The sequence below is a fragment of the Taeniopygia guttata genome, chromosome Z (genome assembly GCF_048771995.1).
Source record: "Taeniopygia guttata chromosome Z, bTaeGut7.mat, whole genome shotgun sequence".
Lineage (NCBI taxonomy): Eukaryota > Metazoa > Chordata > Aves > Passeriformes > Estrildidae > Taeniopygia > Taeniopygia guttata.
In genome coordinates, this window is record NC_133063.1 from 47687465 (window position 1) to 47704075 (window position 16611).

At 42.6% G+C, this 16611-nt stretch overlaps 1 protein-coding gene across 3 annotated transcripts in view; it reads right to left on the reverse strand.

The window, feature by feature from the left end:
* Positions 1 to 16611, reverse strand: part of CCBE1 (collagen and calcium binding EGF domains 1) — a 97685-nt gene that overhangs the window by 15150 nt on the left and 65924 nt on the right. For 2 of the 3 annotated variants that reach the window (XM_002191188.6, XM_072921675.1), the window contains exons 3-5: positions 9440 to 9492; positions 4125 to 4259; positions 3295 to 3435 (exon numbers count right to left, since the gene is read on the reverse strand). In XM_002191188.6, coding sequence (XP_002191224.3) covers positions 3295 to 3435; positions 4125 to 4259; positions 9440 to 9492 — 329 coding nt within the window. The remainder of the gene's footprint in view (positions 1 to 3294; positions 3436 to 4124; positions 4260 to 9439; positions 9493 to 16611) is intronic. The other variant, XM_072921674.1, reaches the window with a different exon arrangement.

Below are 16611 nucleotides of genomic sequence, written 5' to 3' on the forward strand. Positions count from 1 at the left end.
TTCCTAATGCTAACCATTTTTTGCCTTTGATTTCCTCCAAAACATCTTTCCCCATAAACCTTTCTCTTGTACATGAAATAATCTGCACCATGCAGGGTTTTTGGTTTTTTTTGGTTTTTTTCCTTAAGTGGGAATTGATGTACTGTAATGAACATACCACTTTACATTTCTGTAAAATAAATTTGCTCTTGACCACAAGTCAGTTATTGCATAGTTCTTCCTCCCTCTCCAATTTTTCATCTTCCTTTAGAAAATCCCATTGTTTTGACATGCCCATTTTTGGATCTGTGTAGGAGTTACAGAGGGATGTATATGGAGCCATTAGGAAAAAAAAAATCCACTTTTTAAAATTTCTTTTTCAAAGACCAATAAAGTCTGGATTTTGTACTAGTCTCAACAATTTTTTTTTTTTTAATATCTATCTTATCGAATAGTTCTATCATTGTGTTAGGAAATGTTGCTGAAAGCTACACACAGTCATGTGGAGAAACTGCCAGAGCCTCTGCTATTGGAAACCTAATGCAATCCCACCAGAATCTGTGGAATTATATGCAGATTAAGAAGTGGTGAATTTGGCTTCATGTTTTATTATAAAACCCAGTTTATCCTCCTGAAGGATGTGACTCACGGGGCTGACAAGTACAGATAAAACAGGGCTGTAACAATCCAAGGAGATGAATGGTGGGGGGGGGGGGGGGGGCGGGGTCAGCTCATGTTTGGGAAATGCTGTACCACTGAGATTTCTGCAAAGCCGGCTGGATTGACTTGTTGGAGGAAGAAGTCCGAGATCCTTGTATGAGCAAGCATGAGTTGCATCTCAGGAGAGAGGTGGAATCCCCCTAACTCATACCAGACAGAGGTGATGATTTACCCAGGGAAGGAGTAACCCATCAAACATTCGCTCTACCCCTATCCAACCCTGTATCAGGACCAAACTGTGAGTAAAGTCAGAATAAAGTGTGGATAAAGCCAGAAGTCACCTAGGACAGGCCAGTAGAGGCAAAAGGCCATTAGATGGAGCCACCCATGCATGGTGCAGAAACCCAGGTCACCTATAGGGTCAGTTGAGCCAGCACTGAGCAAGGCACTTACATAATTTGTTCCCATTGCACAGACCTACACAAGGAAATTGAAATTGTTTTGAAAAAGGCTTAAAGCAGCCCCATTTTAAAAAAGGTTCTCAGAACACAAAGTCTAGCTTACACATGATGGCACTCCTTTAATAGTGGTGAGATGCTGATGAGCCCTGTGGCACCTATTGCTAAGAGATCTGCTTGGGGGAGTGCTGTGTTTTCTTTGTGTATGGGCTCAGAGGCCATGCCTTGCTGGAAGAGGAGGAGATGCTGTCAGGGGGGAGCTCTGTGGGAGCTCTTCTGTGGGTGGTCTTTGCATGGAGGCTCTTGAGCTGATCATCTGTGTTGTATTATCTGGGCACAGCCTGCTGAGGAGGTTTTATCTGCCTGCTTCTGCACGGGTAGCTGTATTGTCTCCATCAAACCGGACTATGAATGCCAGAAAAAATGCTCCCTCTTCTCGCATCCACTAACCAACCCAAAGCTCTCTGTCAAGAGAATTACAGAGCCAAAAAAAGTGACCACCTTACAGCAACTTACAGAGCCAAAAAAGTGAATTGCATCCTTCAGGCATGGAACGATGAGAACAGGGGTGTATCTCCCGGAAAACATGCTCCCGCGTTAGAAATGGACATGGGTAATGTGTTTTTGCCTCTCACACTAAATTTTAAAATAAAAAGTGAATGTTCTGGCTCCGGTGAAAAGCAAATGATGTGTTTTTTAGCAGCCGCTGTGGCATGGATGCGGTGCAGGGCTGGGGCTGGCCGCGGGGTGGAGCGTGGCTACAGCTGGTTCTTTACACAGCCCTTCTCCTCGGAATGACACAGGGACAAGGCTCCTCGTTTTCATCAGAGGCCTGAAAATTCGTAACATTTATGTGGAGTACAGAGGGGTAACTGACCAGAAGGCATCCTTCTTTACTTCGCACAGATGTTTTGGGAGGTGTCTGGAGAGACGGTGGGTATTTCATTCCAGATTATCTGCTGGAACTGACATTTTGATGTGCTGTGTAGATTCAGTGTAAAAATGGTGGTTTTCAAACAGTAGAATTATTTCCATAGCCATGAATATTTTGAATGGTTGGTTATCCTGAATGCTTTGGACATTACTGTATAAAGAAATTCGAACTACACAGAGGAATATTAAAAAAAACCTCCTGTTTGTAGAGGGATTATCTAGGTTATTTATCACATACATGCACACACAGACTCTGATAAGGAAAAAAAATTTAAAACTACAAGGAACTATTAAAGTTAATGGAGTGGCTCCAGTTACATGCTTTCAGATGAAAATCAAAATTATAAATTGCTCTGGCCATCCAGTGGGATTTGGATCACACTGTGGTGCCACATTCAGGCATTAATTGATAAACCTGTGGTAAGTCACCATCCATCAAAAGTTTTTCAGGTTATTTTCCCAGACCACTGTTCTCTTCCTCTTTTCTTTTTAAATTTTCCTATCAGTATTTATTCTATAGTATTCTAAATGATGTAATTTAATAACTGGGATGAGGTCAAAACCTTTAAAATAATTTGTACACAGCACATGTATACACTTTCAACCAACAGTGAGAGGCAAGAAAAAGCCCTTACATTTACTCCAAAAAAAAAAAAAAAAAAAAAAAAAAAAAAAAAGAAAGACCCAGCTTCACATAATTTGACATAATTGCAGGTCAGCAGCATTTGGTCTTGGTCAATGTAATGTAGAAATTGATTTAAACATGGCTTGGAAAATGTGTTGGAACCCCAAGCACACATTTTTTGAGCCTCTAAGGGCCAAGACGCACTACTAGTAAATCAATGAAAAATTTTAAGGCTCTTCATCCGGTAAGTCTTTTTCCTATATCTCCTTAGCTCTGAACAACAAAAAAGCTATAATCCATCTGGATTATAATCCATCTAGAGGAAGCTACAGCTTTTAGCAACTGGATTTAGCAGGAACAATCTAACTGGAGCTGTAATAGTAAATTTCATTATTTAGGTGTTCTGCCTCCCTAGGAGAAGATGCCTTCCATATCATCCAGTGTACTTGTGCAATGGGGGAGAGAGTTTGGCAGGGCTGCTCCACAGGTGGTCAGGTGCCCATAAAACTGCCCAGATACCCCAGGAACATCAGCTACATCCCAGCTTTGGGCCTCCAGCTCCAAGTGTAGTGTTGGGAGCAGGTCCTCTTCATGACAGACCAACCCTTTAGACCCAGGACATTTAATCTGCCCTAGCACCTGCTTTATCTCCTTTGGTGCATGTCCTGCCATCCTCCTCCCGGACGTAGCCTTCGTGACACTCGCACCTGTAGCTGCCCACGGTGTTGACACAGATCTGAGAGCACAGAGTACCATTGCTTGTGGCACACTCATCGATATCTGGAGAGAAGCAGAAATTAAAAATGTCCAGTAGCTGGGGGTTTCAGATGTCTAACACAATAAAAGACTTCCTTTAGAGGTAAAAAGAGATTTTGTGGTTAAACAAGTAATTGGAGCACTGCAATTCAAGCACAAGCCTTTGGTCTGGAGCTCTGGGCAAACTGCACTAATATTATTATTAACATACCTGGAAATTTATCAGACAACATTGTTTGGAAGTCTCTTTCCATTGAAAAGCTCACAAGCAAAGCTCAATCCTGCAAACCTTGGCTCCCTGGCATGGCAAACCATGCAGGGCAGGGCAGGACTAGCCACAGCAGGACCACATGTAAATTATATACTGGGCATCTGAATCAAACCCCAAGGATTAGTGTTAGTAATTAGGCCTGGTGATAATGTTTCAATATTCAGCATACATAGCTCACAACCAGCAGAAGGAATTAAAGGAAAAATTGCATCACCCCAGCACTTCAAAGTGTTTGTGGGTGTAAATGTTGTTGTTGGTAATACCTCCTAATAATTTCAGGGGCATCTAGATCTCTTAATTTGAAACACAGTTAACCTCCACATTTCTTCTGTAATAATATTGAGAATAAGAATATTTTCAGATCCAAACTGACTCCTAAAAGACTCAAAGGAGTGGGATAAATCATTAACCAGGGAGGAGATCAACATACTCATCTACCCACCCAGGCAGTAAGGCTTCTCTCTGTTCCTGTGCCTCTCCCGATCATAGCGGTATCCAGGATAGCAAGTGCATAAGACTCTCCCAAAATTATCTGTGCACTGCTGTTCACAGGGAGCTTCAGCACAGACATCATAGTCTAAGGGAGAGAAAAACATGGTTAGGAAAAATACCAAAGTCAGTAGATGGATGATACTTAGATTGCAAACATTTGACCTCTCTGCTAATTAATATAAAGTGAGTTACTGTTTTTAAGGACTGAAGGAACCTAGATATAAAACATTCATTAGACATAAACAAAGAAATATATTAAAACTGTAATTGCTGTTCACAGCTTTGTAGTAGGTAGACTATTTCTTAAAGTTGTATTTTAAGCAAGGGTCCCTTTTGCATTTGGCAGATTTTAGGAGTTCTTCTCACAGAAATATTAAATTACCTAAAATGTTCTTTTAGTTTTCTTCAACAGATTTTTAAGTCTGATAGCAACATTTCCTATGCAGAAGACTGTGATAAACCATGAGGTTAACTGCCAAAACCAGGCAGAAATTATGCCACAAGGAAAAGTTAATTACATCACATTAATTATATGAAGACAGATATAACCCTTCTAGCAAACAGTGCATTGTTACAAACCCATCATCTCTCTTAATAGCTGCAGTGTGCACATCAGGGTATATCATTGAATTCCCAAAAGACTGAAGTCCCTGTTTGAAACCCAAAGGAGGGAAAACCTGTTTCTAATTTTACTGCTATGTAGCAGCAGAACTGAAGCCTCAGGAATGGACGCCAGGGCACAGTGAGGTTTGAACCACATCCCTGTCCTGTCAAGGGCTGGATGTGGCCCCTGGCATGGTGCTGGTGGCAGGGCTAGGGGTGAAGGACAACTCCCAGCTATGGGTGTGAGGGTTTTGCAGCACCATGGGGAACATCTGCCAGGAGACACCAGGACCTCAAGTGTCATCTGGTCTCAAAACCAGCTCAGGCGCAGGCTGGCTGAGGTCAGGTTTTACACCAAAGCAAGTAGCAGTTTCTGTGACCATTTCAGAGAACATCACCCTGCAGAGAGCATCCATGTGGTTGTGACAATACAGTGAGTGGGCACTGGGGGCCGCAGCAGAAATATGTTATCCATACTCCAGGCCAAACCTGTCCAAACAACATCTAAGTGGTTCAAGCAAGTTTCCAGCAAAGCACTGTGTTTCCATACGTATAATTAAAAGTCATTATAGACTCACCCTAATGACTAGCAGATACCTCTGGGTACGATGATCGAGCCAAACAATTAAAATGAGCTAAGAGACGTTAAAGCAAATGAAAACACATTTTCTGTACTAAGTATATAGAGCACATGCCTAGCACTGAGGTTAAAAGTGACAACATGCCAAAATACAGAAAAGCACAAAATGAGACTTAATAAGATGCTGTATTTCACACCAGAACCCCTTAGAAAAAAAAATGTACTATTGTAATAGACATACTACTTGTAATAGTGCCAAGCATTCTGTTTGTCACCTCCTGAATAGCAGGCATCCTTTCTTTCCTTCTTGCTTCACAACTTGAAGTCTGCCCACAGTGCTGTGGTGGTGAATGGCAATGCTAGGACCCCCTGCAGTGACCAGTGTCCAACAGTGCAGAGCAATGAAATGAAAACACAACTCTTGCATTCAAACTGTTCAGTCTAGGGGTAGTTTGGACTCTTTAGGTGGTGCTGGGCTGTAAACTCCTCTTACATTTGGCACTACTAAATAGTCCAAACTTTAAAGCATTGCTCGTATTTTTCCTGGCCATGTTTGCAGTTTTTGTTTCCCACTGAAACAAAATCAGAGTGAGAACAGGATGGTATGTCCAGCATGGAGGTGAATGTGCTGCTCCTTACCCAGTGTACCCACTCAGGTGTGGGACTTGGCCCGTGCCATGTTCAGAGCAGAGGTAAAACAAGCTCTGGCCTCCCTGTGCTTTTGTGGATAGATGTGCCCTAACAAAATCAGAAAAAACAATGCTGGAAGGGGCCATCTCCCATCAAAAGCAGGAGAAGCTATGCATAAACTGGCTTTCCTTTTCCTTAAGGGCTATGACTAGACTACTAGGCGATATGGCTTGCTAGTAGTCTAGTCCCAAGATGAAATATTCTCGCAGACAGAAAGATTTCTACTCATATCTAATCCAAACTCCCCTTCCAGACACTTAGGCCCAATATTTTTGCCCTCTTCTCCTCAGCTATAAAGAACACTTTACCTTCCCCCTTGCAGCAAGTTTTCACATACCTAAAAACTCTTATCATGTCTCCCCTCAGCCTCCTTTTCTCTAGACTAAAAAATGCCAGTTCTTTTTATCCATCTGTCACTAAATTTAATATAACCAGTCTTTGAATATGTCCACCTCAACACAGCTCCATTATGTCCATTGCCTAATTTACTTTCACACAAAGCTGCAGAAGGGTCCAGGAAGGACAAATATCCCTTCATGGTGGTCCCACACAGTCAACCCAGATCACATAATGGCTGTAGGCAGGTCCCAGGTCCCAGAGCCATATTCCCAGGGCTTTGGTCCCAGGTAACATGACTTCCCTAGACTTCCCTGAGATGAAACTAGGCAAAAACTGCTGCACCATCTGTGTGTGCTCTGCAGAACTGGAGGTGAACATTCCCTCCTGTGTTCAAACCCCTTGTTTGCCAGCCTAAGAAATATGGTTTGAGGAGGAATCAAAACCATACAATGAGGATCAGGCTGTTCCAGACTTTAGGAAAATGCAAAAGTCGAAGCAGAATAACAAATGTCTCTGTATAAGTTTATGAACTCAGAAATGACAATACAGCATGGAAAGTTGTACCAAGGAAATTTTTGAAACAACATTAGTAAGGAAAGAGCAGGTCTGTCTATAGTTGGCCTGTAATAGAGTATTTTATTCTGAATTCTTCCACAGCCAACTCAGGAAACAAGCCAGCAGTAGGAAGGGTGGTCTCCAAAATAAACTGCTTCATACTGCATCTTTCCCTTCTTCACTCTATGACACCATGAGACAGGACCCAAGACCGGATTTGGCTGGAGCAGTAAGTCTCCAAAGCAAAGAAAAAGGTGATCACATAAAAGAAAAAGGTGAGGAGCTGGTTTTTTTTAATCCACTTTGCTGAACAGGTGGAGCAGGAAGAGGTGCTACAGAAAGAATCAGACATGGAAGTAACTCCACTCAATGTTTCCTGAGGATCATTGCTCCCTGGTCCTGCAGCTGAAAGCCACAGTGAGAAGGTGAGTACAAAACAGAAAAAACGCAGAAACTGGAGGCATAGGCTTATACTGTACTACACTGATTTCTGTTTCTTTTCAAGGGCAGATGAAAAATAACAGGATGAAAACCAATAAGGGTTTTTTTTTGACAAATCTAGAAATTTTTGTGAAAGAATCTGTTTAAGGAACAGCTGCCCCAGAAGGAGATTGGTGTGTTCCCCAGGCAGCTATAGAAGGGTGGAAAAGGGAGGATCTATACCTCTGTCAAGCCTCCTCCCTGCAGCCACTGCTAAATCATAGAGAAGACAGGACTGGAACTACTTCTCACAGTCTTAATGTGCCAGTACTGGATTAAAAGGTGCAGATGTGCTTTAATAAACTCACATCTGTAATGCATTTATGTGTCTGTTTGGAGATATGGATTTCATACAGCTACTCTGTCAAGATTATGCCAAAACAATGTGTGAAGAGCCAAGTGATGTCTTGTAACAGAGTAAGTGAAATGCATACTTCAGTGAATCATGTTTCTTGTCCCTACACCAAGGGCCTGAGATTGTCTCGACCATTATAGCAACTGCTGTGGACTCTGAAGTTCCAGGCAAAATACAGATAAAGCTGAAAAGGGAGAATGGAGAGACAAAAGCAGAGAAGCCACAGCCAGCAGAGAATTGAATTAGGGGCAGAAACTCTCAGGTTACTGAAATGCAGTTAAAAGACAGGATTAGACAAAGTCAGTGGACTGTGCTTTCATAATCACCTAATATCTCAAGAGATGAGAATTAGAAGCCAAAGTGATGAATTGCCACAGCTCTCATTTTATTTTGCTCCTATTAATTCTCTTGCTATATCCATTATATTCAGTGAATAGCCAATACATAAAATTCTTAAATCCATAGGAAAGCTGGAGGCCAGACTGTGTAGTCCTGGCTTCTTTCCACCCTAAAAGGATTCAGGAATTCTGCCTCCAATACATACAACTGCCTCTTTCAAGTGTCCATCTCATGCTGGAGCTTTCACTGATATCACACACACTGAGACAAAACTCCCAGCAAAACCATGGGATGAGGACCTATGTGTGAACACCAATTTCACCCAAGCCCTACACAGCTCCTCCAGGCACAGGGTCATCATGAGTTGTTTCCCTCTTTTTTTCTCCCTGTCCCCACCCCCATCAGTCCGCCAATTGTTTTAGTGTTTCTAGCCAGCAGCAAAGAAGACACAAATTAAAAACAACAACAACAACAACAACAAACCCACAACAAACCCACAAGGATTAGAGTTTGGGTTATAATCCCTTTTGGCTGGACACTGCAACTCAAAACCAGCTGATTCTCCAGTATGTTGATTTGTCACTTTTTTCAAAACATCACAGTGACAAATTAGGAAAATTCTCAGACCAAATCAAGGCTTTCCATATATCATCAATTAGAAGAATATGTTGTCACAGATCAGGTTTTTAACTTCCTTGTTTTAAAAATAAAAGTTTATTGACATGTCATCTCTGAACACTTGCTCCTGTCTGGTAGTTCCTGTGGTCCAACAAATTCAGAGCCAGTTTTATCCAAATCAGATCCACTTTTACTACTGCATACTGAACTGTCCTGATTAAATCTGCATCTTACTTGGCCCCTGGTGATTAGGAAGCCATGCCCATAAGAAATTAAAGGCAGGACTAACTCACCTACTCACCATCTTCCTGTGCACTGACAAGTCAGCTGTACCAGATCCGAGGGAAGAAAAGGGAAAGCCATCATCCATGAAAGATGCACAGAGTTCTCCCAGCTACCCAGCCAAGGGCAGAACCTGTTCTTCTGTCTACAGAGCAGCAGGTCATGGCACAAGATCTGTGCAGCCATGTGTACTTAGGGGCGGATCAAGGCTTGGCATGCTAAGCAGCACTTTTGGAAGTTGTTGATCTTTTTATTTTCCAAACAATTTCTGGGAAACAGCTCCTCCCCACAGTCATACATGAGATATGGTGAAGCCTGTGCTTTTGTCAGGTTGGTCTTCCAAACAGACAATGTGGAGAAGACGGCAGATGGGGAAAGACAAATGCATGAGGACATGACGTGTAAGAACAGTGAAATCACATACCTTCAGGGATGCACTGTCCAAGAACAAACTTATAACCCTTACAGCATTTTTTCCTGAAAAACAATAAAATAAATAAATGAATAAATAAATGTATTCTCTATAGATTGGTGCTACCTTTAGAAACAGCCATAAGTGGATTGTGGGTGTGATGAACCAAACAAGAGGAGGATCCTGAGCAGTTGGAGTTCAGCATTACAGAACACAACCAGGAAATGCACCACCTGGCCCAGGAAGAATTTCACATGGCAGCATGTCCAGCCACCTCAGGAGCCTGAGACAGAGTAACCCAATGCTGACCCACCCAACATCCCAAGTAATTTCCAAAAATCCTGCTCTCTTGTGTTGTCTGAATGTTGTCTGGACAGCTCAGTGCTGTCAAAGTACACAACTCAGGTTATCATTTTCATGGTACAGTGAAGGCTGTTCTCAGACGTCTGTCACTACATTGTAAACCAGCAGGAAGGGGTAAGTCTCAGTGAGGAGTACAAAGAGGATAAATGTTATCAGTCATTTCTTGTCCTCTAATAAACCTGGTGGAGGTAAACTCAATATAATGGGTATTTCAACTGGAGTAAGGGAGAATATCTTATATAGTTTGAGGTAAAACTGCAGTGTAGAGTCAATAGGATCAGACACTTTTTATGAGTCTATGATATGAGCAAAGTCTGAATGCTGAGAAATTAGTGTTTCTGACACACTGGCCTGTAATGACATTTACACATCCAGCTAAACCTGCTGGTTTTCTCTCTAGGCAGAAAACCACATTAAGTCACCAAGGCTCCCAGCAGCCCTCAGGAGTCTTTACAAATGGCTGTGTGCCTTAGCATCCTGAGAGTCTCCCACTGCAGAGGCCTGGTGACTTTCAAAGGGTTTCATGGTGGTGACTACCAAGGCTACTGAAAAAGAAAAAAACTGCTGTTCCGTGCATTATTGCGTCATGTATACATGAATCTGAGGGAAAAAAATCCCTCAGTATTTTACAAATTCATAGTTTTTTCATGCTTTGTGGACATACTGAAGTATCTCCCAAATAGGGAAACCATCCATTCTTTCTTTTCCTTTGATTCAATAACTAATGCAGAAGAGTGCTAAAGCCATGTCAGTCAATGACACGACACTCCCTTGGACAACATGTGGCCATCACAAATCATCATTATGTTGAATTTAAATTAACTAGCAGTAGCAACTGATGGCTTAAAACAAATGCATTTCTCCAAACAATGTAAAAACAAACTTTGGCTGAATATTTTACCCTCTTCCTAAGATTAGCTGAAATATAAATTATGCCTAATGAGTATTGAACATCTGAAGAGGAAGCCTTGCTTTGCTGTACAAACAGTGGTGCCTCATTAGACTTCTCTCCAAACACTGCTGTGAAGTTTTATCTGCAAGACAAACAAATGCAGGAGGAATGAGTTCAAAGGTGCATTGGGGAGGCTGTTCATATGCTGCAAGCCCTGCTGATGGCTTTGCAAGTGCACATCTATCTCCTTCTGTCTGCAAAAGAAAAGAGGCTTCCTTGTAGCTGCTCTTCCAAGGAAGATACAGCCCAGCTTGAGAGGGCTGGGAGATAAGCAAGGAGAGGAGGACATCCCTGCCATGAGATGTTGACCTGTGGGGTTGTGCCAGCTAAAGCTAACCAGCCACAGGGTCCATAATTTGTACCATTCTCCATGGAATTTCCACCTTATTTTCAGGTTTAGGACCAATAAGACCTGTGTCAGCAGATGATGTGATAACCTACTCCTGGTAAGGGGGCTACCTGCTGGGAACCTAGCTCGAGCTGCCTCCCTACTCTCAGCTTGTTGTCATGGCTTTTAGCTGGATTCATTTGCTTTCTTGCGGCTAAAGTGAGGTTTTATCTGCCTGACTGGATTCTCCCAAAAGCCAAACCACGTGCCCTGATCAAACCCTTCTCCCACAGACATACATTGAGAACCCATCACATGCCAGGTTACAGCCATTAAATGCTGCCCTGGCACCCTGATATTGCCCCAAAGCAAGCACAGCCTTGTGCTTTAGCTTTCACTTAAAACAACCAGAAAATCATGTTCCCCTGGCTGATATCCAAGTGCTTGCTAAAATCCCTCTCTTCAGCAACTTCTTGCAGGAATGGGTTCCACAGTGGGACGAGGCAGTTTTGAGAAACAATTTCCTTGTTTTCAATGTCCCTCTCAATTTTTTGTTTGAATTTTCCCAAGCCTTTCTGATAAAGAGATTTTGAAATATTTTCTCTAGATGTGTGAAGATTTTTCTGCATTGTGGAAGTTTTAAATTTTACTTAAATAAGTGTTTAGAAGAGGGATGCCATGCCTTCAGACCACATTCCACATGATAATCTCTTCCCAGTTGAAAGTTACAGATCTCTGCATTAGTGCAGCCTGTACTCAATAGCACTCTTATCAGCATGATTTTGCCAGGGAAACTGCTACTTTAGGGTAAATGCAAAGGAAATACAATACAATACCTGTTTCTCTGAACATTACATTGCAACCCTGGGATTCCTGCATGCTTCAGCTTTCTACATTCTTAAAGTGAAATCTGTCAAAATGATGGACACATGAGTATTTGCAAAGGCATTTTAATAGCAACATTCATTTTCAGATGTCCAGGTCCAGGCTGACATGTCTAATCAACGTTGCACAGCAGCAATCTCGTTGTACATAATGAGAGGTAAGAAGGGGTTCCTACTGATAATTTTAGCTACTGGATAACTTTCAGCGAGGTGGTTGCTATGCAGCTGTACATGTGGCCATGCATGAAACATAAACACGCATCTGTGTATTTGAAGCTTCACCACTAAAACCTGGAGCTCTGGGGAAATTAGGTTGATTTGCTAACCTGAAATATGGCTTACAAAGGATGAAGCTTCTGGCAGACTTTTATCTGTAGCAGCTTTTAATGGGGTACTTCAGCAATTAAAAACACAGTAACTTTTGATTCTCATGCAATCTTTACTCAGGATAAATAACAAGCCCAAACTGGCAGACGATTTGGGGTACCATGATTTTGATTAATGCAATGTCCAGCTTTTGTGGTTATAAGAAAATCTGTAGTGGACAGGGACACCCACAAAGCCAAGTCACCCCTTATTTTTTCTGGTGGGTAGCTGCTGGAGAAACAGGGAGTTATTGTGCTCCTCTGCTCTGGAGTTTGAGATGCTTCTGGAAGACTAAATGCCAGAAGATGGGATTTAGGGTCAAACTTTTGATACCAATAAATATATCTATGACTAGGGAAGTGGCAGATCTATCTTTTTTTTTTTTTTTTTCAGGATTTGTGGCCTATTACCTTGGAAACTGAGAGAGGAGCTGAGCTTTCCAGGAGCTCCCCTGTGTCCCATCACCCATAGGCCCCCCAGAGTGCCCAACACACAGGGGTGCCTCACAGCACCCCTGCCCCATCCTGCAAAGCAGTAGCTGCTTGATAGCATCACCTCAGACAGGCTGGACAAGAGGCAATGGGAGGAATGTGGCTTAATTAAGCCACTGCTTTATTAAGTCAGCTTATCTGGCAGCTATCAGCAGTGAGTCATCCAGGACCATGTTTTTTTTTCCCCATAATTGCTTCCACCTGGCGCAGAGCTGCCATCACCCTGCCCACCTCCTGCTCTGCACGGGACACCACAGTGACACCGGAGACACCAAGAGTGCATGCTGAACCCTGAAAATAATTAACACACTGTGTAAGAGGGGAGGGAGTCACTCAGGGTCCTACAGCTGCTGAAAATGTTCAGAAATGCAAACAACAACAGGATAAATATTTTAAATTATAATTAACCTGCATCTGTTTGCAGTAACATGGCAGTGAGTTGGGTTATAACAACAGCTGCTCCACGCATTTATTGAAGTTTTGGAGAGGCAGCTCTAAATCTCTGCAATGAGTCATGATGAAAAAGATACATGATCATCATTTAGTGATTGAAAAAAGGGAACACAAAGGGGAAATGCAAAGAGAAGAAGAAAAATACAAGTTTTACACCAGTTTCAGACTAAACATAATATGTTAAGGAAGCTCTTGCTGAAGACATCAAAATTAGAAAGAGTCTGCTCTAAGAAATATTTGCCTCCTAGGAGCAAAGCAGACAGAGAAATCTCTGTGCTGAGCCCAAAAGTGAGTTCTTAGGATAAAATATTTCCCTTAGTTTATCACTAAAATACTGACAGGCAGTCAGTCTCCAGGCTGACTCCTCCCAGAGGTAGTTCAAGAAGAGGAACTTTACCTCCCATTCACTGTGGCTAGGAGAGCATGTGAACAGTTTCTAGAGCTCAGCTGAGGCTGAGGTCATGCCACTGGAAGATGCAGAAACTCTATAGGTGGTCAGGCAGGTCAAATCTCTCCTCTCCAAAACTCTTTCTGACCTATGAATGTCAGATCAGTTGCAATTTATGGGGCAAAAGAGATGCTTAGGGTTTCATACAGATTTAAATAGATCAGCACTGTTCTTTCAAATTGTTGCTAGTAGAAAGCAATGATAATACACTCAGGAAACGTCTTTAATAAGAAACCTATTTCCTGTTGGGAAACGTGAGGACTTTTTTTCAATACCAGACTTCTTCAGCCTAAATCATAACTTGAACTTAGAAGAACTTGTGCTGCATTCTGAAGACCTGCCAGTTACACCTGGTGCAGTGTTTTAAATTGCATAAAGGGTCTTTGTTAGTTCCCTTTCCTTATTGTTCCTGCCTGGTGTTTCCTTTTTGATCACTCTGGCTTTAAGAAATAAATGGTGTAGGAAAAGTCGAATATAAAATACAGAAATGAATGTACAAAAAATAATTAGACATCTATAAACACAAGCCAGCAAGGTTCACTAAAAAACAAACCTAACAAAGCCAAACAGAAAATTAACTTTTTTCCTATATGAAATCCAAATGACCAACAGGTTTGTCTGCCAAAGCATGCACAGACAAAGCCCATCTGCAGCACAAGTGCAGCAGCTCAGTAGCTGCGCACAGTTTTGCCATAATTCACATGGAGAGAAGATTTATGTCAACACGGTGTAAAACTGAAGCAATGCACTTTATTTTTGTTTGCCTTTCTGTGGACACATACCGAAATCTTGAGTAAGAGGGGATGGCCTCCCTGCAGACACTTGCTCAGCATACACTTTGCCATGATTTCCAGACTTAGTCCTTTTTCATAGTTTTGTAAAGAGATAATTTATGTTCACAGTGGGTGTAATGCAAGGTCCAAGGCCAGCCCAAGATCTTCCTGTCATGGTCACAGCAGAGGGCAAATAACCCAAATACAGTGAAGTCTTCCAATACTGCAGCACCTATGACTGCTGTGTGTACCTGTGTGCTTCTTTATTTTCTTAACTGACTCATCAGGATTTGCCTAAACAATGCTGGGGAACTCAGACCTCTGAGAGCAAGTCACCAGTTTACCAGCTGATTTCTGTAGAAGTAAAATTTTCAGCAGTAAAAGCAATTCCTGAAATTAAGTCTTGGTTTTTGTTCGCTATTAAAGTCAAATAATTTTGCCCACGTATATGGTTTTCTTTCTCTTAGTGGAGAAAAAAAAAAGCACCCTGCTATCTCTCTTTTGCTCAACTCTGGCTATTAAGACAGATACCAGAAATAAAATTACATTCCAGTCATTGCTAATGGGAAGGTTTTGATAAGATTCACAGTTCCTGGACTCCTCTTGTGTGGACACAAGCCAGGGACCAGATCCTCCCCTGGAAAACACCACATACCTCTCTTGACTCTAAGGAACTGTGCCAGTGCTTACCCTGGGAGACCCTGACTGATGCTCTTGAAAGCTTTGAGACACGCTCCTTGGCTGCTTCTTACTGTTAACTGACCCTTCCCCTCCTTGAAGTGCTGTTTCATGTCATCTTTTTATGGCCAAAGGCATTTTTATGGTGGCAGAGTATAAACTGTAGTTGCTTCTTCTCAGAAAAGATCTTCCAAACCAATATGATGGTTTACAGCCCCTGCAGAGCACAATATTTGTGAATGCTTGAAGCTCATTCCTCTATGTCATGGTTTGACACTGGCACAATGCCAGTGCCCCCATGAAAATGCAATCTCTCAATTGAATGCTGTGAAATGCAATCGAGAATGGAGCAAAGCAGGCCCAAGCTTAATAACAAGGAAAAAAACTTTATTAAGCTACTACTACTATACTACTATAAAAGGAAAAAGAAAGGAAAAAAAAAAACCACACAAAATTCAAAATTAAAACCTTCCAAAGCATTCCTCCTCCCACCACCCAACTCCAACAAACCACAGTGAGACACAACCTGGACCCCAATCAGGTTTCCACCCTCCAGACAATCGATACTCAGTCCATCGAGAGAGGAGCCCCTTCTGTGCCACAGACCTCCAAGAAACACAGCAGCCACACCCTGTGCTTCCATGTCACACATGGCACCGCCCGGAGAAAAAAGTTTGCCAATGGTGACCCTCTCCTTTCCATGCACAGTGCTCTCACCACCAATGCATGGATGGACAGACTGCTGTTAGGATTTTTCCTTTCAAGGATGCCCTGCCAAGAGGGGAAAAAAACAACAGTTCAGTTTTTCATTTCTGGGACCACAGTCCCCCCCTGTTTTCCCCTGGGGCCGAGGATCCAAGAACAGTAATCTTCTTCTCTTCTTCTTCTCTGAAGATGGGGCACCACCACAAACCTCCCTAACTTTTCTCTGTTTGCTCCACTTCTGTCTTTTCCCAGCTGAAGCAGGTCTCTTTGGCTCACCAGCACCCTCCTAAAATACAGTCTCTCTTGGAGGAGAAGATCGGTTCAGTCTGTGGCTACCAAGAAAAAGTCCAGCCAAAAGCCACTCCATCATCTCCTCCCACCTAGAATTTCTCCTTCTAACATCCCAGGGTCCAACCTGTCTCTCTTCCTCTCTTTCAAACCATGGAGGAGAAAAATCTCACAAAGCTTTCATTTCTCAAGGAAGGGTTAAAAGTCCCGACTCCCAAGGATGGCTCACTGCCCAGGCTCCAGCTCCCACAGCGGCTGGGCACCTTGCGCCCCCCTGTTCTTTTCCTTCCCCGTGGTGAACTGCTGATAAAACTACAGCTGAAGAGACGGAGGGAGAGAGAGAGAGAGAGAGAATGAGAGAGAGAGAGAGAGAGAGAGACTCTGGGGGGCGGAACGGAGACATCCCAGATTTTCTCCACCCTTCCATCTGCAGGGGGGTTCCAGTCCCCTCCACC